At 44.0% G+C, this 22,567-nt stretch overlaps 2 protein-coding genes across 2 annotated transcripts in view; one reads left to right on the forward strand and one right to left on the reverse strand.

The window, feature by feature from the left end:
• Positions 1-10,878, reverse strand: part of LOC146365349 (NAD(P)H oxidoreductase RTN4IP1, mitochondrial-like) — a 65,836-nt gene extending 54,958 nt beyond the window's left edge. Inside the window, exons 1-4 of the mRNA XM_084914610.1 lie at positions 10,399-10,878; positions 5,205-5,356; positions 3,946-4,014; positions 1,013-1,137 (exon numbers count right to left, since the gene is read on the reverse strand). Coding sequence (XP_084770736.1) covers positions 1,013-1,137; positions 3,946-4,014; positions 5,205-5,356; positions 10,399-10,681 — 629 coding nt within the window. The 5' untranslated portion in view covers positions 10,682-10,878. The remainder of the gene's footprint in view (positions 1-1,012; positions 1,138-3,945; positions 4,015-5,204; positions 5,357-10,398) is intronic.
• A 32-nt stretch (positions 10,879-10,910) lies between these two features.
• qrsl1 (glutaminyl-tRNA amidotransferase subunit QRSL1) lies at positions 10,911-15,553 on the forward strand. The gene is made up of 11 exons (XM_084914609.1): positions 10,911-11,044; positions 12,323-12,482; positions 12,559-12,657; positions 12,738-12,834; positions 13,447-13,608; positions 13,689-13,864; positions 14,032-14,144; positions 14,340-14,532; positions 14,608-14,725; positions 14,831-15,036; positions 15,272-15,553. Exons 1-11 carry the CDS (start codon positions 11,021-11,023, stop codon positions 15,466-15,468), a joined length of 1,545 nt encoding a protein of 514 aa, XP_084770735.1. The 5' UTR covers positions 10,911-11,020; the 3' UTR covers positions 15,469-15,553.
• The last annotated feature ends 7,014 nt before the right edge of the window (positions 15,554-22,567 follow it).

A 22,567-nucleotide genomic window follows, 5' to 3' on the forward strand; every position in this document is an offset into this window, starting at 1 on the left:
CAATGCAGCTAATATGAGAAATATAAGACAATAATTCTCAATTACTGCATGTATCTGCATCATGTATTAAAACAGGACTTTATTTACCTGAACTTAAAAAATACTCTGCATGCTTCCATGTTGTGTAGCATGAGATCCGAGGTTCAATCCTGCTGCTCGTGTGGAGACAAACGCTAACTTGTATTTCTAAGTTGGTGGTTTTTGTCCTCGTGATTGTCACATGAGGGTTTCAGGTAAGTGTCAGCAGGTGCCTGGTGGATATGGCCATCACTCAGTCACCTGTGTTGCACTGTTGGTACTTGGTACACGAAGCAGCGCAGGCACTGATTCAGCTGTTTATTATAGCTCAATCTGCACTGTCCACAACGCTTTGACTTTTCTCCACTCAGCAGTTGCTCGTGTGTTTTTCATCCCGTCTTCCTCCCCTCACCCCCAACAAAGGCCTCTTTGGTGAAACAAACGTCAGGTTAGTCACATCGCTGTAGCTGGTTTATTGGTAGGTTTCCTGTGGCCCATTTTATTTACACTGAGACTGGTGTGGACATTTTTCACTCTGTTTTGTCTTGCAGGTAAATTAGTGCAAATTGTAAACACACTGGTCACAGCTCATTACCCGGTCCAATCTCAGGACTTAATAAAAAATATCTTTATAATTACCAGGTTCTAAAATGAGGTTAGTACAACCTCAGATGAGCCACAGCACCTGACAGATTAAACTGTGTCGTTATTTATGCCACAAAAAGCACAGATGCAGAAGCAGTTTGTGAGGAATAAAGTAATATTTGATGAAATGGCTAAATGTTATTAACTAATCATTAGGGTGGCGGTGGCATGACTTTGGCCTCGTCTGATTGGTCAATTAATCAATTAAATTGTTTCACTCATCATATTATTTGCATCTAGAGTTTACGAGGCTCCTTTTAGATCCCGCCTTAATAAGCGAGCTAAAATGGGCTCAGGAGGAACAGTTGGCGAGCTTCACTGGGATGGATTAAACTTTCCATGTCCTCACCTCTTGTTGGCACAGTTGTCCTTTTTTAGACCGCCAGTATTAACCAGCGCTGACCAGGCGGTGGTTGCCACGTAGGGAATGGCAGCAGCCTCGATGTGGCTCAGACACATTGGTTTGTGGGACACCTAAACAGGACAAACAGTAATAATAGCAGCAGTTAATAAGAGCAGCAGCTTCCTGTAGTCATCATGAAACAGCTCATCTCCACATTTTAGAGCAGCGGTCTCCAACCTTTTTTGCGCCACGGACCGGTTTATGCCCGACAATATTTTCACGGACCGGCCTTTAAGGTGTCGCGGATAAATACAGCAAAATAAAACTAGTACCGGTACCGAAAAAAAGAAGATTTATTCATAACACACGTGAAAAGACCCAGGAAAACCGAGTTAACGATAAAAACGATAACAAAATAACGCTGAAAACCGATAAAACCCTGAAAACCATACATTTCTCACCCGAGCCTCAACTCTCGCAGCCCGGTACCAAACGACTCACGGACCGGTACCGGTCCGAGGCCCGGGGGTTGGGGACCGCTGTTTTAGAGGAAGTGAAGCAGTAAAAAAAAGTATTAGTGTCATTCAAAATAATTAAGGTGGGGTGACTGGGCTAAAAAAAAGTCAGGATTACAGTATTAAAATATATTACAGGGAAAAAAGGAAATTTGATAAGAAACCATCACAGTTCATAGCTTATCGTCTATACAGAGACAAATGGGACCTTGAACTTGAGTAGGATTCAGATTAAGACCAATCAGAGATCGTTATGTAAAATCTGATTGAGTTATAGTTCTTGTGAACTGTTACAGGACAAACAGTCAGAGGCTCAATAAACCTTCACCTGTATGAGCTAAAAACCCAGAACATTTACAAGAAAATAGACTCAGAGTAAATCAAACTTTAAAAAAGTAGAAGCCCCTCCACGTATCGCTACCTTATCGTGGAGGAGGGGTTTGTGTGTCCCAGGGATCCCAGGGGCTACGTTGTCTGGGGGCTTTTGCCCCCTGGTAGGGTCTCCCATGGCAAATTGGTCCTGGGTGAGGGACCACACAAAGAGCGATTCAGAAGACCACTATGACAAGACCATCGAGGGAACAGTTCACCCTGCCCGGGACAGGGTTAGGGAGCCCCGGGTTTACCGCTGAACCCGAGCGGTGTTTTGTTGTTGGACTTCTGTGCAAACCACAGTTTGGCCATAACGAACACCATGTTCAAACATAAGAGTGTCCATAAGTGCACGTAGCACCAGGACGCTCTAGGCCACAGGTCGATGATGGATTTTAATCGTATCACCAGACCTGAGGCCATATGTTTTGGACACTTGGGTAAAGAGATGGGCTGAGCTGTCAACTGCTCACCACCTGGTGGTGAGTTGGATCAGGTGAGGGAGGACGCTGGACAGACCTGGCGTGTGCTGGGAAAGGCTAGCAGAGGCTCCAGTCTTTGAGAGCTTCAACACACACCTCAGGCAGAGCTTCAACAGCATTCCAAGACTGGGGACATTGAGTCCAAATGGACCGTGTTCAGCACCTCCATTGCTGAAGCCGCTGCACTAAGCTGCGCCTGCAAGGTGGTTGGTGCCTGTCGTGGTGGACAACAGAGGTGAGGGGAGTCAACAAGCTCGGGCTTGGTTAGCCTGTGGGACTCCGGAGGCAGCTGGTAGGTACCGACAGGCTAAGCAGAAGGTGGCTCGGGCAGTGCCTGAAACAAAAAATTGGGTGTGGGAGGAGTTCGGAGAGGCCATGGAAAAAGCAACCCGTCATGTGACTCAGGAGGGGAAAGTCCGTATGTTAGTCAAACCTCGAATACAGGAGGAACAATGCGGTTTTCGTCCTGGCCGTGGAACACTGGATCAGCTTCACGGTTCGCAGCCGAGTGTGAAACGGTGGGAATGACAATTAGTACCTCCAAATCTGAGGCCATGGTCCTCAGCTGGAAAAGGGTGGAGTGCCCACTCTGGGTCAGGGATGAGTGCTTGCCACAAGTGGAGGAGTTTATGTATCTCCCCTTACTTAAACCCCTCCAGGGAGAAGGACAGATTGGTGCTGCTGACGCTGTACGGGTCTGTTGTGGTGAAGAGAGAGCTTCGCTTTTACACTTAGCTCCCAATTTACCAGTCGATCTATGTCCCTAACCTCACCTATGGTCACGAGCTGTGGGTAGTGACCGAAAGAACGAGATCACGGATACAAGTGGCGGAAATGAGCTTCCTCCGAAGGGTTGCTGGCCTCTCCCTTAGAAATAGGGTGAGAAGTTCAGCCATCCGGGAGTAGAGCCGCTGTTCCTCCACATCGAAAGGAGCCAGCTGAGATGAATGGTAAATGGTATTTGTATAGCGCTTTACTAGTCCCTAAGGACCCCAAAGCGCTTTACACAGTCATCCACACACACACTCACACAAGCAAGCTACATTGTAGCCACAGCCACCCTGGGGCGCACTGACAGAGGCGAGGCTGCGCCACCGGGCCCTCTGACCACCACCAGTAGGCAACGGGTGAAGTTGCCTACTGGTGGAGATTGGTTGCCTACAATGGAGGAGATCAAAACTCCAGACATCCAGAGGCCCTCAGAACACAAGAGACCAAGGAAGACCAACAGAGGGGCAGCCACGCCACTGTCCCAGAAAGAGCTGACGAGAGTCCCAGATGAGGGGTCACTCAGCAGCCGCGGAGCAGAAGCCCGGGGGGTTGCCGTGACGTGCCCGTGAGTTTATCTAAAAACCTTCAGTTTAACTTTCACTGACTGTCACCGTCTGTCAGTTTAGTTTATTTTGTTTTTTTTTTCACACTGATGTTGAAACTTAAACTGTGTAACAAGCAAAAATCTAAATAAATAAGGAAACTGTTTCTGCAGAACTGACACTGATGAAAGTTTCCACTTCACAAGCAAGAGAAATGAGACATTTATGTATTTTAAATACATAACGCTGAGCATTACCTCGTTGGCGCTCAGCACCACAAACTCCGCCAGGCTGCCCTGCTTCCACGGCGGGATCGCCGCCCAAACCTGAGGACGACACACAAATGGCTCACATCTGCATTTCTGTGCAGCTAGTCCAGAGAAACTTCACACATGTGCTCCTCTGGGAAACGGTTACGGATGTGGTAAAAAAAAAGCAGAATGACTTCATGGGTGTTAAAAAATAAGTACATTTAAAGTCACAGCGCACACACACACAACACACACACACAAACACTAAACTAAGTAATAAAGTAACTAATTACTTTTGAACCCTAACCCTACTTTTGAAGTAATGAAATACCTTCTTTGAGAAGTAATCAATAATTAGTAAATAATTACTTTTTTCAAGTAACTTGACCAACACGGGTGGTGATAAGATAAAAATGGAGCTGTGAACTGAAAGGTCCCAGAAGGAAATAAAAGAACATTTTTTTAAAAAATGCAGCATTTAAAGAGCATTTGTGACCTTTTGAGGTATTGTTACCGAAATGGAGAACAAGCCAGATGTTATGACTGATAACAGTTTAACCTCACAAAGTTATGAAGGTGTGACGTTTCCTCTCATTTCCTTTGTGATATTTGTGGGGCAGCGCAGTGTGAAGATGAAAGTAAAACATATTTCACACGCCAGGAGCCTCATGAGGGCCGATGCCAGCCGGATGCTGACTAAAACTAATAATTAGTTGTTGTTTCTTTCCAAACTAGAAAAACTTGAATCGCATACGTGGATGTCCCTCACCAGGATTCATCCACTTGCATTTGAACACCCTTTGCTGTGGAGCCAATGTTATGTTACTCTTTCAAAGAGAGGGGAAGAAAAAAAGCGAGAGATGGAAACAACTGTGTTCGTGTAAAGGTATGAATGCCGTAAGTGCAGAACCAAATGTTCGACCAATAAAAGTCTATTGGGATCAAGTTGTAATGGTTTCTCTGAAGGTGGATGTAGCCAATCACACGGGCTCTGCCACGCCCACTGAGATTGTTAGCACCATTATCAAGTGCAACACTGTCACACAAACAAAAACACAGACTTCAGCAGATCAGGGAATTGTTTCCGGGTCAGCAATGTTGCCAACTTGTAGGAAGGTTGTGTTCTTTCTGAGAGCAGCAGCACAGCATAGAGGAAAACCTGAGGCCTTCTGAATTTTCTCTCTTAAAAGGGTTTGTTGATGGCAGCCGTGAAGAATCACAGTTAATTGGATTCTGCTCTCTGTGCGTACACCTCTCGTCTTTACCTCGTCCCCCTCTCTGAAGTGCTTCACGTCCAGGCCGCACTCCATGATGACCCCGGACACATCCCGGCCCAGAACGAGAGGAAACTCACTGCCCGACTGCTTGATGTTCAGAGGATCTCTCTTCATGGACAACGTAGCTGCGCCGTAGCCACCTGACGGGGAAAGAGTTTATGATTTAATGCTGTTTATGAATGTTTGTACTGGGACATCAAAGTAATTCACCAACTGTAATTTTCAGCTCCACATTTTCATTCTTGGACAGTTCAAAATAATCCGTTATCCTGCCCCTCAGTCCTAAAGTGTCTCTTAAGGTAACTTAGCAACCTAATTAAAAGGAGCATGAATCCTAAACTTCCTCTTCAAACTTCCTATAATTGTGTGGATGCTTTAAGCGATGCTTTAAGCATCCACACTATTGAGTTCCTCTTGGGACTTCCGTACACTTTTTGGCACTTAACTACTTCCACAATTTTCAGCCGATTTTCACCGTTCAAATTTTAAACTATTCTGCTATTTCTGCTAATGTGTGCTATGTCTTTTGGTATTTTTCACTATTATACTTTTTAAAATATTAAGCTTAATTTGTCCCATTGAAATGAATGGGAAACTTCTGCAATTCTGCTAGAATTTGCTTGTTTTTGAAACTTAACTACTTCCTCATATTTTCACGTAGAACAACCATTCAAACTTTAAAATGTTCTCAAATTATTGGGCTATTCAGGTATAAATCAGCTTTTTCAAATCTTTTACCGTTTTACTTTTATGCCTCTTAAAGTTTTCAGTTGCAGAATTGTGATTTTTCACAAAATACATGCGTTGTTATGGTTGCTATGCACTTGGCTTCCAGTGTGCCACTGAAGGTTTTGCAGTCTTCTCTTCATGTCCGAACAACTTCTTGCTACTTGCTCAATTTTCACTCAACTTCCACAAATTATACATCAAAACGTAGGTATTTTTGCTGGCTTTCCGAAAATGTCACTATCATTGTTGTGGGATTTATAGAATTTTGGCAAATCTCCTCAGACCAACACAAAGTCGCAAAACTCTCCATAGAAAGTCAATGGAGAGCTTGTTCAAAATCACCGCTTAATTTCTGTAATGAGAGGCATATTCGAATCGTCATATCTCCTTAACGAAGCAAAGTTAAGACATAAGGCTTGTCCCAGTATATCTTCAGACACTCTTGACGGTCAGAATTCAAGAATTATTTTCTCACCTATTACCGTTCTGAAATGAGTTAGACTTGTTTGAGGGTAGGAAATTCGTCCTTCGCTCAGATTTCTTCAGATTTCAAACTCTGGAAATGAACCACTTTTTTCTCTCGTCATATCTTTTTAATGGATTTCCACAGAGACCTGAAAATTTCCATGATTGTTCACCAAAGCCTGCTGTCTCTTACGGTGAAAGAATGATATTGATACTCCAAATAGATTTAGAGTTAGAAAGCGTTGTTTGAGGGCAAGTCAAGGCAGTTTTTGCTTTGCTCTACTCAGTTATGGTGCATTAGAAGTCAAATATCTTTAATAATTCATATTTTAATGATAAATTGTCAACACCTTAAGATTCCCCCATCTCTTCTGGACAAAATGGTGTAAGAATGACCGTTCTAGCCCCTACGGTTAGGAAATTATGGTCATTTGTTTGAAGGGAGTCGTCATTATGAGAAATAGACTGCAAAAATCCTGTCTCTCTCTGTGCTGCGTGCACCTGTTTTGGCGGGAAAAAGTGCACAGGCTCTCTGATTGGTGGATTCAGATTCAGCAGCTCCCAGCCTGCTTGACTGAGCTAGAAACTTAGTTCTCTCACCCTTTTTTCAGCTGTCCATTTTGCTTTTCCAATTTTTCTGTTTAAGTTATTACTATTGTGCTAAATCATACTATTTCTGCTATTTTATAAGATTTGTGCCAAATATAGTATTTCTGATTAATTATAATTTTTCTACCAAATCATAGTACAGTATTTTTGCTTTTTATAGGATTTTTATAGGATATTTATATTGCTTAATATAGTATTTCTGCTTTTTATAGGATTTGTGCTTAATATAGTATTTCTGCTAAATTATAGTATTTCTTCTTTTTATAGTATTTGTGCTAAAACATAGTATTTCTACTAAATGTAGTATTTATGCTTAATCATACTATTTCTATATATTTCTGCCAGGTCCCCAGGCAGCCAATCCTCTGTGAGGACTGAGACATTCAAATTTTCAAATCAGGGCCTGCACGGCTTCCCAGCCAGCCAATCATATATGTGGGCTGAGGCATTCAAATTTGCATATTGGGGAATTCGTGGCTTCTAAGTCAACAAGTCATCCATGTCATATATCTCTAAAAATTCATATTTTAATGATAAATTGTCAACACTTGAAGATTCCCCAATCTCTTCTGAACAAAACGGTGTAAGAATGACCGTTCTAGCCCCTACGGTTAGGAAATTATGGTCATTTGTTTGAGGGGAGTCGTCACTATGAGAAATAGACTGCAATAATCCTGTGTCTGTGCACCTGTTTTGGCGGGAAAAAGTACACAGCCTCTCTGATTGGTGGATTCAAATTTAGCAGCTCCCAGGCTGCCTGACTGAGCTTGAAACTTGCTTCTCTCTCCCTCTGTGTGTGTGTGTGTGTGTGTGTGTGTGTGTGTGTGTGTGTGTGTGTGTGTGTGTGTGTGTGTGTGAGAGAGAGAGAGAGAGAGAGAGAGAGAGAGAGAGAGAGAGAGAGAGAGAGAGAGAGAGAGAGAGCCTTTTTATGGGATGATCTCATTGTAAGATTCAAATTCAATATATTTAGACTGGTTGACTGAATTGGATCTTGTGTGTGTGTGTGTGTGTGTGTGTGTGTGTGTGTGTGTGTGTGTGTGTGTGTGTGACAGAGAGAGAGAGAGAGAAAGCCTTTTTATGGGATGATCTCATTGTACGATTTAAATTCAATATATTTAGACTGGTTGACTGAATTGGATCTTGTGTGTGTGTGTGTGTGTGTGTGTGTGTGTGTGTTTGTGTGACAGAGAGAGAGAGAGAGAGACCCTCTCTAGGGCAGCATGTCATTGTTGGAAAAGAATATAATATATTCAGACTGGTTGACTGGCATAGACCCTCCGTGTGTCTCTCTCTCTGTGCATTTGTGTATACATATTTGATTTTGTGTGTATCTGTTGGCTGTTCCTTCTTGTTTTTTTAATTTATTTTTATTTCTTTATTTTTTTTTCACAGGTGAACAACAATTAGTTTTGAGGGAACTTAACCATGTTCTGTTTTTTTTTTCAGCTTGTCATCTTACTTTTCCAGTATTTTCACTTAAGTTATTACTATTCTGCTCAATCATAGTATTTGTTCTAAATCATTGTTATTATGCTATATTGTAGTATTTCTGCTAAATCATACTATTTCTACTATATTATATTTTTCTTTCTAAATATAGCATTTCTGCTATATAATTGTATTTCTGCTATGTTATAATATTTGTGCTAAAACAGAGTATTTGTGCTGAAACATAGTATTTCTGCCAAATGATAGTATTTCTGTCAAATTATAGTATTTGTGCTAAAACATAGTATTAATTTAAAATGACAATATTCATAGTTCATCACAGTGTCTCTGGTAAAACACAGTATTTCTGCTATGTTGTACTATTTTTCTGTATCATAGTGTTTCCGTAATGTTTAAGTATTTTTGGCTAAATATATTCTTTCTGTTATCTTATACTATTTCTCCTAAATTCTTGTATTTTTGAGAAGTTATCATGTTTCTGGTAAGTTACAATATTTCTGCAAAGTTCTGCTATGCTATTGTATTTCTGCCAAGTATTATGTTTCCTCTAAGATATTGCAGTTCTGCTAAGTTATTCCATTTTAGCAAAGTTCCTTTGCTTCTGCAAAGTTTTTACAATTTCTGCAACTTTTCAGCTTTTTCAGCTAGTTTTTGCATACAGCTTCAGCTTTAAAGCATCCACACTGCATTTTCGCAGGAAATGCAAATTTTTCTAGTTATTACTACTTTCAAATTCACGCATGCAGCTCCTCAAGGATCCGTTCTCGGTCCTCTTCTACTTCACAAAGCGTTTTGAAAGTACAGAGGTCACAGATGAAGTTTATCATACTGAAGCATCACCCAGATACAGCAGATAGAGTAGACGGTTAAAATTAGTCACTAAATGGGTCATTGCATGTAAAAAACAACCAAAAGAACAATTTCCCATCAACCCCCTCAGAATCACGTTTTATTACACTGTAGTTTGTATATTTTATCCGTGCAGTCATGTGGTTGATAATATATCTCTAATAATGCTGGTGCTCAGAGTAGGTCAAAAGAATCATGCTGTGAAAAAACAAGTGCTTGAGGTGTACCACACACGTCCCAGTGACATGTTTCAGAAAGACTTTCAGCTGAAATGATCTAAACTAACAGCTCTGTGATAATCACAGTTTTTATATCATCATAGTGAGTCATGCACATTTTATTCCTTTTTTAAATTATTCCACTCTTAAAAGTTTTAATTTATTCATTCATCTTCTTCCTTTTGTGCACTTTTCCATTACTGAGCTTCTTTTTTTCACGTGACCAGCAACAGTGCTCTATAATGTTGTGCTGTGGACATTTATGTGCTTTTTTTGTGCAGAGGAGTTTTTTTGTTTCCTGTTCTCATGCTGTCCTCCTGTAGCCCAGCATGAGTAGAGGTCTCTTTTTTTCCCTCTTGTACTTTTCCCATTGTAGTGTACATTTCAGTGTTTTTCTGTAATGCAACCGTTCTCTGACTTGTATCCCCATGTGACGTCTATGTTGTGTGTGTAAGGTCGGGGGGCGGGTTCATTTCACTGCAGTTTACTGCATGTGGCGAATAAAAGTTGATGATGATGATGATGTTATAGGCTGTGTTTATTGTTTTGGCTGCAGTGATTTTCAGATAAGTAAATGATATCTTATCTAACAGTGCCTATAAGAGCTACCCTGGGGGCCCCTGGCTCATCCTGATAACAACCACGGATTTATCACAATGTGTTTTCTTGCACCTGCGTGCAAAAATTTAAACTGTGAAACAGACTTTCCGTTTTATGTGCACCCCACAATAACTGACCCCACAGTGATATGCTGCGGTTTGTGGAGGAGGGGCCACTCTCATTCTGATTCTTTTCGACCACAGAGCAGAAAACAACCGCTGTGCGGCTGCTGTTCTCGTTTGTCAGCCTTGAATCGCGCTCACCTCTCATGGCGACGTCGATGGGGTTGAGTCCTGCTGCAAACACCTTGACAATCACCTCATTGGGATAGTTGATGATGGGAAAGTTGGCGTTCTTGGTGAACCGTAAGACCTCATTGCTTCCGTATTTATCAATGACCCAGGCGGGCATGACAGTCCTGCACCTGCTGGAGGTGCTGAGCAGCCTGCCGCACCTGGGCAGGGAGCTGTGCACACCTGGAGACTCGCTCAGGTGGAGCAGCACCCTGCTGTGCACCAAACGTCTCAGAGAAGTCATCTTTAGCATCTCACAAATACAACTGGACGCGCAGGCGCATTCAACGTGTGCAGATTAGAGGCTGAAGCTGGTTAAAATCTGCCCCTACCTGCTCTCTCTGTCATGTAAACACACGTGGAAGTCTCACAATCATCTAAACGAAGTGGAAATGCTTAAAATCCTCATGTGGAAACGTCCTTCCGCTCTTCCCTAACACCGGCTTCCTCCTCCGGTGTCTCCGCCAATCAGAGCGCGAGTTACTAAACCGCTGTCGAATCACAGGCAAGCGTGTTAGAGGAAACAAACATGGCGGCTCGCAGAGGCCGTTCGCTGCGGGAAGGTTGTTTGTAAAGTGAAAGGTGCTCCGAGATGCTGAGCCGGACGATAAAGCAGGTCAGTGACTGCAGTGTCTGTGCTGCGCAGCGACTCACCGACACACGAAGTCTTCATCAGACAGCACGCAGTGACGCGTTAGCAGCCACTAAAACGCGTACAGGTAGCATGAAGGCGTAGCTGAGAATAGCGGTTTCATATTGAGATATGCAACATGTTTATAACGAATGAAGCCCGTTTGTGCCGCTTTTTAATGACGTCTTTATTTCATGAGAAAGCTGCAGGAACAACAGAGAGGTGGTCAGCGAGCATCAGTGTTGATGGAGAAGCGCAGAGCACTGTGGCTCACAGACAGCAGTGGGGGTCAGAGCACATTTGTGAAGTGAAGGCATGCTATGGTGTATGGTTTGGAGACGACGGCAATGACAAAAAGACAGCTGAAGATGTTTAGATGTTCTCTGGGAGTGAGCATGATGGCGAAGATTAGATGCGAGTCCATCAGAGGGACTCAGAGTTAGAGGGGAGGCTGAGAGGGTTTGGACATCTGTCGAGGAGGGAGAGAGGATATCTTGGAGAAAGGAAGATGGAGCTGCAGGCAGGAGGAAAAGCGGAAAACCTCAGACGATGATGAATGTCGTGAAGGACATTTTCAATTCAACTTTATTTGTACAGCAGAAAATCACAACAACAGTTGCCTCAAGCTGCTTTATACTATAAGGTCGAGACCATACAGTTATACAGAGGAAACAGAAAACCCAACAATCACATGACACCTGTGAGCAAGCGCTCACCTCCGGCATCTCCGAGCTTAGGGGGGAGCAGCCGTCTGCTGTGACTGGTTGGGGTGAGAGTGCAAAGACGCGCTGTGGAAGAGAGCCAGAGATTATTAATAACTCATGGTTAAATTCAGTGAGGTGTAAAAACACATGGTGAGTGAAAAAGCAGAAGAAGAGGAAACACTAACAGATTCTAATTTGTTCATGTAAATGGAGAGTCTGGAGTTCCACAGGGTTCAGTGCTGGGACCAATTCTGTTTACATTATACATGCTTCCCTTAGGCAGTATCATTAGCATACATTCTCACTGCTATGCATATTTCTCCTATATATCGACTGCAATATATAAGAAACACGGGAGTCTCCCAGTCCATCTGTCCCCCACGAACAGCAGCCTGCTGTGTCTGCACTGTGTTGAATGTGCAGTCCTACGTTGATTCTTTTTGCTGCTTCACTGTCATGGTTAAAAAAGCTTCGATGTAGTTTCTTTGTGATACTGTAATGTTATTAATAAAATGCACGAGTTTGATTCCAGCTCTGCTGTTTCATTGTCGTTCTTCAGGTGTCTTTAGCTCTGCGGGAGGGACGAATCTCTCCGACAGAGCTCTGCAGAAAATGCCTGAATCGCATCAGGAAAACGCAGCACCTGAACGCTTACATCACGGTGACAGAGGAGCGTGCTCTGGAGCAGGCTCAGCAGGCAGAACGCAGACTGCAGCAAGGTGAGGACATCTCGAGCCTGGCTCGATTTGGTTCCGTGTGACTCGGGTGTCACTGCTTGATCTCTTCTACCTTCAGGTGTGCCCAAAGGTCCTCTGGATGGAATCCCGTTTGCTGTCAAGGATAATTTCTGCACAGAGAATATCAGGACCACATGTGCCTCCAGGATGCTTAAAGGTCTGTGTGAAGTGGGGTAATAAAAACTTGTTTTTCACTCCATTGCAGCCCAGTACTTATATATCCTGCTTTTCCTGCAGACTACACTCCTCCTTATAACGCCACAGTGGTCCAGAAACTCCTCGACCAGGGGGCAGTTTTAATGGGGAAGACCAACATGGATGAGTTTGCAATGGGGTAACTGAGTTTTTGCAGCATTTTTGATTAAAGTAGAAGAGATGTCCACATGACGCTTTCAGGACTGAACATTTAAGTGTTGTTAAAATCTGCAACCAAATCCGTTCACACCTACATCAAGTGTTGCAGTCTAAGCGCAGAGTCAGACTAACGAACTGGTCGTCTGTGCGATGGATCGACCACAGTGTGAACAAACTGCAGCAGTTTAATGTTTCTGACATAGAGGAACAGAAACCAGCACTGGGAGGGTAAACTGGATCTTTGATCTGGAGGAAACGTGACAAAGTGCATTCTGGGTAAACTTTGCAGGCTCATATCAGCATGTGAGATAAGTGGCTGCTCAGAACAAGTTAGAGCAGATGAAAGGTGACCTTTGTGCCTACATGTGATGCCTCCTGGCTCATTTTCTAGTCATTGTGGAGTTACATGTGGATCCTTCTGTCCTGTCGGTCTGTATTGTTGAGCTATTTGCATCATCAGATTATGAAAAATGATGGTTATGGTGGGAAAATCTTCATATCCAACACTAAACTACATACCAGGAAAATTACTGTTTGGGAATTGTCAGAGTCATGAAGCCTGAATGACTGCATCCGTTTGTTTTCCTCGCAGTGCGGGCAGTACTGATGGTGCTTTCGGCGCCGTAAAGAACCCCTGGGGTTACGCCGCGCCCTACAGAGAGCGGACGAAGGCAGACCCGGACTCGGACTGGGTCGTCACTGGAGGCAGTTCAGGTGGAAGCGCCGCAGCTGTGGCCTCGCTCACCAGCTACCTGTGAGGAGACGCGTTCGGGCTCTCGTATTCAGTAAGACTGTCAGGATCTCCGTGTTTACATGTGATGCTCTTCTTGGCAGAGCTTTGGGTTCAGACACGGGCGGATCCACACGAAACCCCGGGTCGTTGTGTGGCGTTGTGGCCCTGAAGCCCACGTATGGTCTGCTGTCCAGACACGGTCTCATCCCCCTCGTTAACTCCATGGACGTCCCGGGCATAATGACACGCAGCGTGAACGATGCGGCCGTCGTCTTAGGTGAGAATCCCCCAGGTGACCTTGGACATCAACACGCAGCAGCTCTATGATTAAGAATGTCTGAATAAGAATGTCTGCCGCTCTAAAGGAAACTGCAGCCGTCTCACATCGCAGCACATCGGCCAAACGGCACGACTCACCTGGGATTATGTTGTCGTGTCGTGCAGGTATCCTCCAAGGCCTCGACGTCAGAGATTCAACAACAGTTCCCGCCCCTTCATCACTAACAGAGCTTCCTGAAGACTTTGATGTTAAGAACATCTGTGTGGGCATCCCTAAGGTGACACTACAAACTACCTCAGCATTACACGCCAACATATTACTTTGCAGGAGTGAATATTGAGGTCAGCACTGAGATGAACCTTAACATGGAAGCTGCTGAGATGATTGCATTGATTGCAAAGGCAGGTAGATGAAAGTCGAGTATGAACAACATGTTGAGCCGTTGTTCCGTCTCTCCTGTGCTGCACGTCAGGAGTATCACGCCCCGGGCCTCTCCGAGGAGACTCTGGCCCAGTGGAGCAGCGTGGCCGACTTGTTTGAGGAAGCTGGAGCGCGGGTGGAGCGAGTGTCGCTCCCCCATACGCAGTACTCCATCGTGTGCTACCACGTCCTGTGCCACGCCGAGGTGGCGTCCAACATGGCCCGGTTTGACGGCCTGGAATACGGTAATGAATCGTGCTGTGGTGTGTGGGTTTGGCACTTCTTATAGTGGATGTGATGAAGTCTGACTCTTCCAGCAGGCCACCGCAGCCAGATGGACAGCTCGACAGAGGTCATGTACGCCTCGAGCAGGCACGAGGGCTTCAACGACGTCGTCAGAGGGAGGATTCTGTCCGGGAACTACTTCCTGCTAAAACGGTGAGACTGAGCCGTCGTGTTTCCGAGCCATGGAGGGATCCTGTGATCCTCTCCATCTCCTGATCTTTTTCTAAAGAATAATTGCGTCCTTTTATTTTCCCTCAGGAACTACCAGCACTACTTTGTGAAGGCTCAGAAAGTTCGCCGGCTCATCGCGAATGACTTCCAGCACGTGTTCAGCTCTGGTGTCGATGTACTGCTGACGCCCACCACGCTGACGGATGCGGCTCGTTACCGCGACTTCACTCAGGAAGATAACCGAACGCGCAGCGCACAGGAAGACGTCTTCACTCAGCCCGCCAACATGGCAGGTAGGCACTGAAGCTGCATGCAGAGGAAGTGTGGGAGGAGCATTTAAATATGTTGGGGATAAGCACACCATGCACACCTGTAAACTGAGGAGCTTAAGAAGCTGCTTCTCGTTTCCCTCCTGCACATGAAAGGAAATGAAACTGGTGTTTTTGAGCGGCGCTCTCTGTTCACTCTGGGACTTTGGGGAAAGAAAAAGCATCCAGCTTCTCTCAACTCTCTCTCTCTGCACACCAGGTCTCCCTGCAGTCTCTGTGCCGACGGCTTTGTCGAGACGGGGCCTTCCCATTGGCCTACAGCTCATAGCTCCCGCTCTCCAAGACCGGAAGCTGCTCAGCGTGGCCCAGTGGATCGAGCAGAGGGTTGGTTTCCCCTCCATCAGTGACTTTGAGGACTCGGGAATGACGAGACAGGAGCAGACGGGAGCTGCGTGAGGGGCTTGAAGCTTCTCCGTTACCTTGACTGTCTGTCACAGCTGACTTTATTTGTCGTGCTAATAAACACATGCATTTGTTCTAAGGTCTTTTTTTTACTCCTCAGCCTTTCAGGACATTCTTAGGATCCATAGGGACACTCAGTTTAAACAGCTTGGATCTCGTATCTGTATGAGTGGCTGCCTAATATGGCCATGTCTGGTATCTCAAGCCCCTCCCACCTGCTCTTTATATCTTCTATAGCCAATCAGAGGAAAGTTGGTTAACAGCCACACGAGAGTAAAAATAGAGAAGCAATATCTAACTTCTAAGAAACAACGGTTGCCCAGCATGTTGCAAGTAGCTTTGGTGACCAAATGGTTACCCAGAGGCTGAGCGAGCAGCACCATGAGGCTTTGTTCACACAGCGATCGTCTCCACACAGATGTTGCCCAGTTTGGACCTTCTGCAGTCACTCAGTGAAGGTTTTCACATCATTTCCATCTAATTTATAAACGGGCAGATTCAAATATACTCACAACTCATTTGTGATGAGTCTCTTTGCCAAAGAGCACTCAAGCCAACTGGTCACTAACTGGTTTCTTCTGGTTTCCTGTTTAACAGCGAGGTTGTAGAACATCTGTTTCACGTTGCAGTCCTGGAGCAACTACGTCACGAACCAGGCGCAGCCTTCTCCCACGACCCTTTAGTCTGAAGGCAGAGAGACGTGACAAAAGCCAGAGATTAATCTTAACTAACACATAAACACAGAATGACGAGGAAAAGCTCAATGCATCATGGGAATCCTCCCACAGCATAACTAAGGGAGGATTCAGGGTCACCTGGTCCAGCCCTAACTATATGCTTCAGCAAAAAGGAAAGTTTGAAGCCTAATCTTAAAAGTAGAGATAGTGTCTGTCTCCCGAATCCAAACTGGAAGCTGGTTCCACAGAAGAGGGGCCTGAAAACTGAAGGCTCTGCCTCCCATTCTACTTTTAAATACTCTAGGAACAACAAGTAGGCCTGCAGAGCGAGAGCGAAGTGCTCTAATAGGGTGATATGGTACTACAAGGTCATTAAGATAAGATGGGGCCTGATTATTTAAGACCTTGTATGTGAGGAGCAGGATTTTGAATTCTGGATTTAACAGGAAGCCAAAACAGGAGAAATCTGCTCTCTCTTTCTAGTCCCTGTCAGGACTCTTGCTGCAGCATTTTTATGGAGTTTTTTGGGACATCCTGATAATAATGATTCATAATAGCTCAGTGTAGCAGTGAGAGAAGTACGTGCAGGCTGTAAGTCTATCGCAGTGTCGTCATAATTCTGTGATGCCACAGATCTCAGACTGCTGTTGTCTCTGTGGCATCAAACAGAGGCTGGTCTTAAAGGGACAGGAGCCAACATCAGTACAAACAGGAAAAGGGAAATTAATAAACAAAGATTTCATAATCTGCCTAGTATGCATGCATGTACTGATCAATGCTCTTCGGGCTCTTTGTGCATCACAAGTGACTGTCTCAGAATTACTTAGAGTTTGCACTCAAATGCTGGAATTAACCCAGAGTGAAATCTGTCCCGTCAGCCACTTAGTGCTGGGAGCTGGAGGAGCATCCCCCATCTTCTTCACCTGATCCTGACCACTTTTCCTGGAGTTCTTTGTTGATTGTTAGACATAATGAATCCAGACACTGTAATTCTACATCAGTGCACTTCTATTACATCCAGGTCTGGTTGTTTTCTACCTTAGATGTGTGATGAGTTATGTTACTTTTAGTGTTTCTGAGAATAAGAAGAAGCAGTTTACACGTTTATCTCATGACACTGCAACAGAAACACTGATAATATAATTCTCTATTCAGTATTGTCCTGCCTATCTTTATTGTTGCCTTTATCACAGCTATGCAAATGTGTGTGCATGTGAAGTTTTTTGTGGGGAGATAAGGTTTCATGAAGCTTCTGTATCAGCTGACAGAAGCAGCAACACATTGACTCTGCGCTGGTTTAAAGGTGCCGTGTTTACCTCAGCAGGCCACAATAAGACAAGAAAAGGATCACGAGTTCTGTTTGAGGTTTTGGCCTCTGTTCACAAACAGGGTCCTGATCTTTAAAGCAGTCTTTATAAGGCCGGACAGATCTGGGCTCTGACTGCTCTCACAGTGTACGCTGTCAGTTTTATTTATATAACACTCGTCATTACATGAAAACTCAATGTGCTTATTGCAGTTCGAGGATCTGTGAGATCAGGGAGGAAGTATTTGAAAGGTAATTTAATTATAAGATCATTAAAATGTCAAACTGTTCATCAAACAAGGTCTGTGATACATGAAAACTCATAAAGGAACACTTCAAGTTGCAGTTATGAAACATCAACAATATTTCAGACGGTCACATGTTCTTGAGAACATCGAGACAATGAGTCTCCGTTTTCCTTACTTCAGATTAATATTAATTTTTACCTGAATTGTCTCATTTTGTCTTATCTGATCATGTAAGTTAGGAAAACTTCAGCTTATGCTTTCATTTTTACGCAAAACCCGACTCGTCGGTTCTTTGAGACGTTCTTTAATGTCATTAGAAGTCAGATATGTGAAGTTTCATATTTGTTGTAAGGAGGTTAAAACGGATTCCCAACTGAAATACAAGCTGAGAAAATTGAGATTTTTGCAGCATTTTGAGCCCTTGTGACTTCATAAACACGAGTACAAATATCCACATGAACTTTCAGGAGTGCAAAAACACATTTAAGCTCAATGAATCAAGTGTCAGAGTCTAAAGCCTGAACCTTTGTTCATCTTCCTGCTGTGGCTCCCTCTGACAGCTGGAACATGGAGGAAAATAATGGCACCCAGGAACATGTTGATTGTGTTGGAGCTTTTTGTTCTTTATTTTTATTATTTTGAAATTTGTAAATGTTTGTTGTTAGTTTACTTATATTTTGGGGATTATTTACAAGTTTTATTCGTAGGTTATTATTTGTTTAAATGTTTTGTTTGTTTGGTGTTTACCTTGTTAAGTCAGTAAGAGCTGTAGGGCCATGTTTTCTATAAATAAAGAGACTGGTATAGGTATAGGACCAGCATGCACTGGGGGGGGGGGGGGGGGGGGGGGGGGGCTATGGGCTTTTTTACCAGAGCAGGAGAAGCAGCAGGAAGTAACAAAAAATTGATCTTGTTATTGCCAAACTGGATGAATAAACCATAAAAACGCAACTTTTAAGTCTGGACAGTGGACTTCTTTTGCCTGCGTACAAAATATGATCTCAGTGCAGCAGGGGCTTGTTGACTTTTAATTGTGGGATGTTTGGTTTGTCAAACAAAAGGAATTGCCACTACAAATAGTATGAAGGTAAAAATGTGCCATTGTTTCTCACGTTGTCCCCTGCAGATGTGAGGATTTATTTGACCCCTCCCACCTGCCCGACTCTTTCCATCGCTCCTCATCTGATCCCGGTCTTCATTACAAAGTCGCCCACATGAGGAGGACGTGCAAGCGAAGAGCAGAGGAGTGGCTCCTATTATGCTTGATAATAGCATGCGGCGCCGGTCTGCAGCTGTCAGACTGAAAGCTGATGTGTAAAAGGCTTTGAAAGCTTTTTTTCACGCCACACAAACATTGTGTTTTCCTGGACTCGTGTCACATGTCAGGATGTAAACAACAGTCTGCTGCACTCTTCACAGCTCAGCCTCTGCTGTCACGAGCTGCTCGTTCTTCAGCTGAGAGCCTATTTCTGAATCCAAACATCACCAGTGTGCTTTAGTTTTATTGCTAACATGCTAACATGTCTGTGACCAGGCTGGATCGTGAAGTCTCGTCTTTTTATTTTCTGATTCGTATAGCTGCCTCCTCTGGTCACTGGAAATTTGGTCACTGTTAGAGTCAGACACTAAATCAGTCTTCCTCTGTAGGAACCGCTTCAGACTTCAATCGGTCCGCCTGCCTCGGTGCTGGTTTGGCCCAGGCTGTGTTTACCTCATCTAACCAGTGGTGATATCACAATGGCTACATCCATCTTTGACATACAGTCTGTCAAAGGTTCTTCTTGCCTGTGATTTGTCCATTAGATCTGATTCCACATTCATGTCTCCCTGTGGGTCCAAAACAGCAGCTCTGAAGTGCTGGAGATCGATGTCACTCCACCATCGCACCGGTTTCCCAGCAGGACGCTCGCTTCACCCGACAGCTCGGAGGGGGAAGCGAAACGAAAAGCTGATGTTGTTCTCATGCGAAGGCCGTATCACTGAGAACACTTCCCATTAAGATGTCATCATCTGCTGCAAGACTTCACAGCATAACCTGAAATGTTTTCCTCTGTTAGTACAGACTGAAATATCCCAACGTGTGTCGTCTTCATGAGTTTCAGAGACTGCAAGAAATCCTAACGGGTAGCACAGACATTTTCTGCATTATCAACATCCTTTATTTAATGCAGATTTTCAACATGTTTACAAGAGTACGACTGGAAATGGAAAAAAACAAAAACAATCCTCACTTCAGCCACTGCAGTGTTAATACACTGTAAACGTGTTATTCACACTGTGACAAACTACAACAGAAACGAGGTGAGTGAGAGGAAAAGCTGACTTTTATGCAGAGTAAGCAGTGAAGATGTGAACAGAGTGCGTGGGCCTGCGAGGATGAAGCAGCCAGTCTCAAAATAATGCTGCGCGCTTCCTTTACCGTTTGAAAGTGGTGCTGCTTTCTGCAGGTTTCCAACACAGCATAAGCCAAACTATCAGTGCTTCAAAATGCAGAGGTTATACACCGACTGGAGATGTCAGGGTAACTAGCTCCATCTTTTACATACAGTCTATGGTTTAACCAGTGTTAATGCATCCCAACTCACTGTGGCTCAGCTGGTGTGTGCATACTGGGTTGAGTCCTGAGTTCTGTTATTTACCTGAAGGAGTCCTTAAAGCAAATGTGTGATGCACACATTAAGGTTTTATGATGGTGTGAAAGAGAGGAAATGAAATGAGGATGTGTGAGAGGATGCATTTGCATGCGTTAATGCTTAAACCTCTGGGAATCTGAGATCACTGTAGTAAGTCCCTTTAGTACAACAGGAATACTACAAACAACAAATGTTTCATCTCGAGCGGTGAAATCAATTAAAATCATACATGCTGGTTTCTGTTGTCTTTGAACCTTATCTTCCATTTTTCTACAGGATGTGGTGACGGGCTCAAATCAGCCTCCTTGTCATGGTGCTGCATGCCCAGTTGTTTCCAAGAGTACAGTATGTTTTTAATGATATGGTTCTACACATCATAAAATTATTAAAATCATCGTTCTGCCTCTGTTGAAGTGTGACGGAGGCGCCGTTTCTGTTCCTCAGTTTGAAGGAATCTGCATGCTCTTAACTAATGAGGCATGAGCTTAAAACCGCACATAACAGTCAAGACGATCCTTTAAGGTGATAAACATTACACCGAGCCTAGCTTCCTTTGTGCTGTTGCTTTGCACTGTTGCACTGAGCAAATGGGGTTAAAATATGCTGAAGACAACTGAAAACGTCAATGAAACCAGGTTGGAACATGCAAGACCAGAGCTCTGCTCTCTGCATTTAACCCTCCTCAGGTACAACGAGCGGAGGGCAGTTCCACAGAAGAAGAAACCCAAAGGCTATATAAAAGACGAGAAAACATCATCACCCACTGGTTTCTGGGTTTTCATTTTAAACCTCCAACTTTAGCATCTTGGCAACAACTGTGTGACCACGTTTGGATGGAGCGCTAAGTTATCTTTACTCCAAAACTGGAGTATAGTTAAGCAAACAGCATGCATATTATTATTATTATTATTATTATTATTATGACGACCTCATAAAAAAGGTTCCAACAGCATAAACAGTCCAGAGGTCCACTTCAGGTCAAGCCTAGCAGACAGCTAGCAACTACAGCTGCCTGTGTCACCAACCACCATCAGTCAAAGAAGCCACGCCCCCAATAATGCAAACTTTAAGCTTCAATATAATTTTAAAAAGGTGAGTTATGAGTCATTCTCCACCTATACAGTTGTTATGGAGGGGGGAATTTTTATAGAGACCAAACCTGGTTTTATAGCAAGATTTCAATCGATTGTGGGGAAATAAAGTTAACCTCAGAGAGATCCAAGGGAAAAAAACAACAAACTAAGAAAAACAGGATTTACCAACCAGACACTGACAGAGTACAGATACTTTTAATGCACCGCCATCAGGTCAAGAGCAGGATGTAAGTGAGGGGAAGGAAACCAGCACGAGTCTCAAACATACACACAGTATTATTTCACTGGAGGTTACGTCATCCTCACAGGCACACACACACTCACGTCTTCATCACTTAGCATGCACGGATGTCATCTTCTCACTCAGCCTGTTTGTGTTGTCATTTGGCACTTTATTCACGGCAGCCAAGTGTGAAGAGCATGTGTACAGTATCGGCACAGACATGAATGTGGAATTAGATTTATGAGATAAAACTGGTTCAGAGTGCACGAAGCATGAAATAAGCAGGGCCTTCAAAACTCACTCATTTTGTTACATTCAGCTGCTTATTAACACAAACGTCGAAACAGCCAATCACATGGCAGCATTCAGGCAAGGGGATATGGCAAAGAAGCCTTGCTGAAGGTCAAGCAGAGCATCAGAATGAGGAAGAAAGGGATCTGCTGGGATGTTTAGGCACCACGACCTCTAAAGTTCACAGAGAGTGAGACACTGCATGAGCAGCAGTTCTCCGTTGATGCCAGAGGTCAGAATGGACAGACTGCTCTGAGTTGACAGGAAGGCAACAAGCTCAAATATCTACTCGGTATAACCACGGCCACAACAGGTGGAACCTTGGAGCAGATGGGTTGCAGCAGCAGAAGACCACACCAGGTGCTCCTCCTGTCGGCTAAGACCAGGAGCCCGAGGCAGATGGTTTGAAAGAGAAGTGAAAGAAGCCATCACCCAAATCTTAGCTGATTAGGACACACACCCTGGCTTTGTGATTAAGTGGCAGATCAACGGGGGTCCAAATCTGGGACTCTTCACTATTTGACCCAAGAACTGAAGAAATCCAGATGATTTTCTCTCCAAGCTCTTTAGATCCTGCTCCGTAACCTGACCGTTCAGCAGAAATGTGTCTACCTGCCCCGT

The sequence above is a fragment of the Perissodus microlepis genome, chromosome 19, assembly GCF_051167445.1.
Source record: "Perissodus microlepis isolate ML-2025 ecotype Zambia chromosome 19, ASM5116744v1, whole genome shotgun sequence".
Taxonomy (NCBI): domain Eukaryota; kingdom Metazoa; phylum Chordata; class Actinopteri; order Cichliformes; family Cichlidae; genus Perissodus; species Perissodus microlepis.

Bases quoted from the DNA above. Each gene is read 5' to 3' on its own strand.
- qrsl1 (XM_084914609.1), top strand. From the start codon at position 11,021: ATGCTGAGCCGGACGATAAAGCAG. The intron at 12,483-12,558 runs GTGAGGACATCT...TTCTACCTTCAG, and splicing joins AGAACGCAGACTGCAGCAAG to GTGTGCCCAAAGGTCCTCTG. The intron at 13,865-14,031 runs GTGAGAATCCCC...CGTGTCGTGCAG, and splicing joins CGATGCGGCCGTCGTCTTAG to GTATCCTCCAAGGCCTCGAC.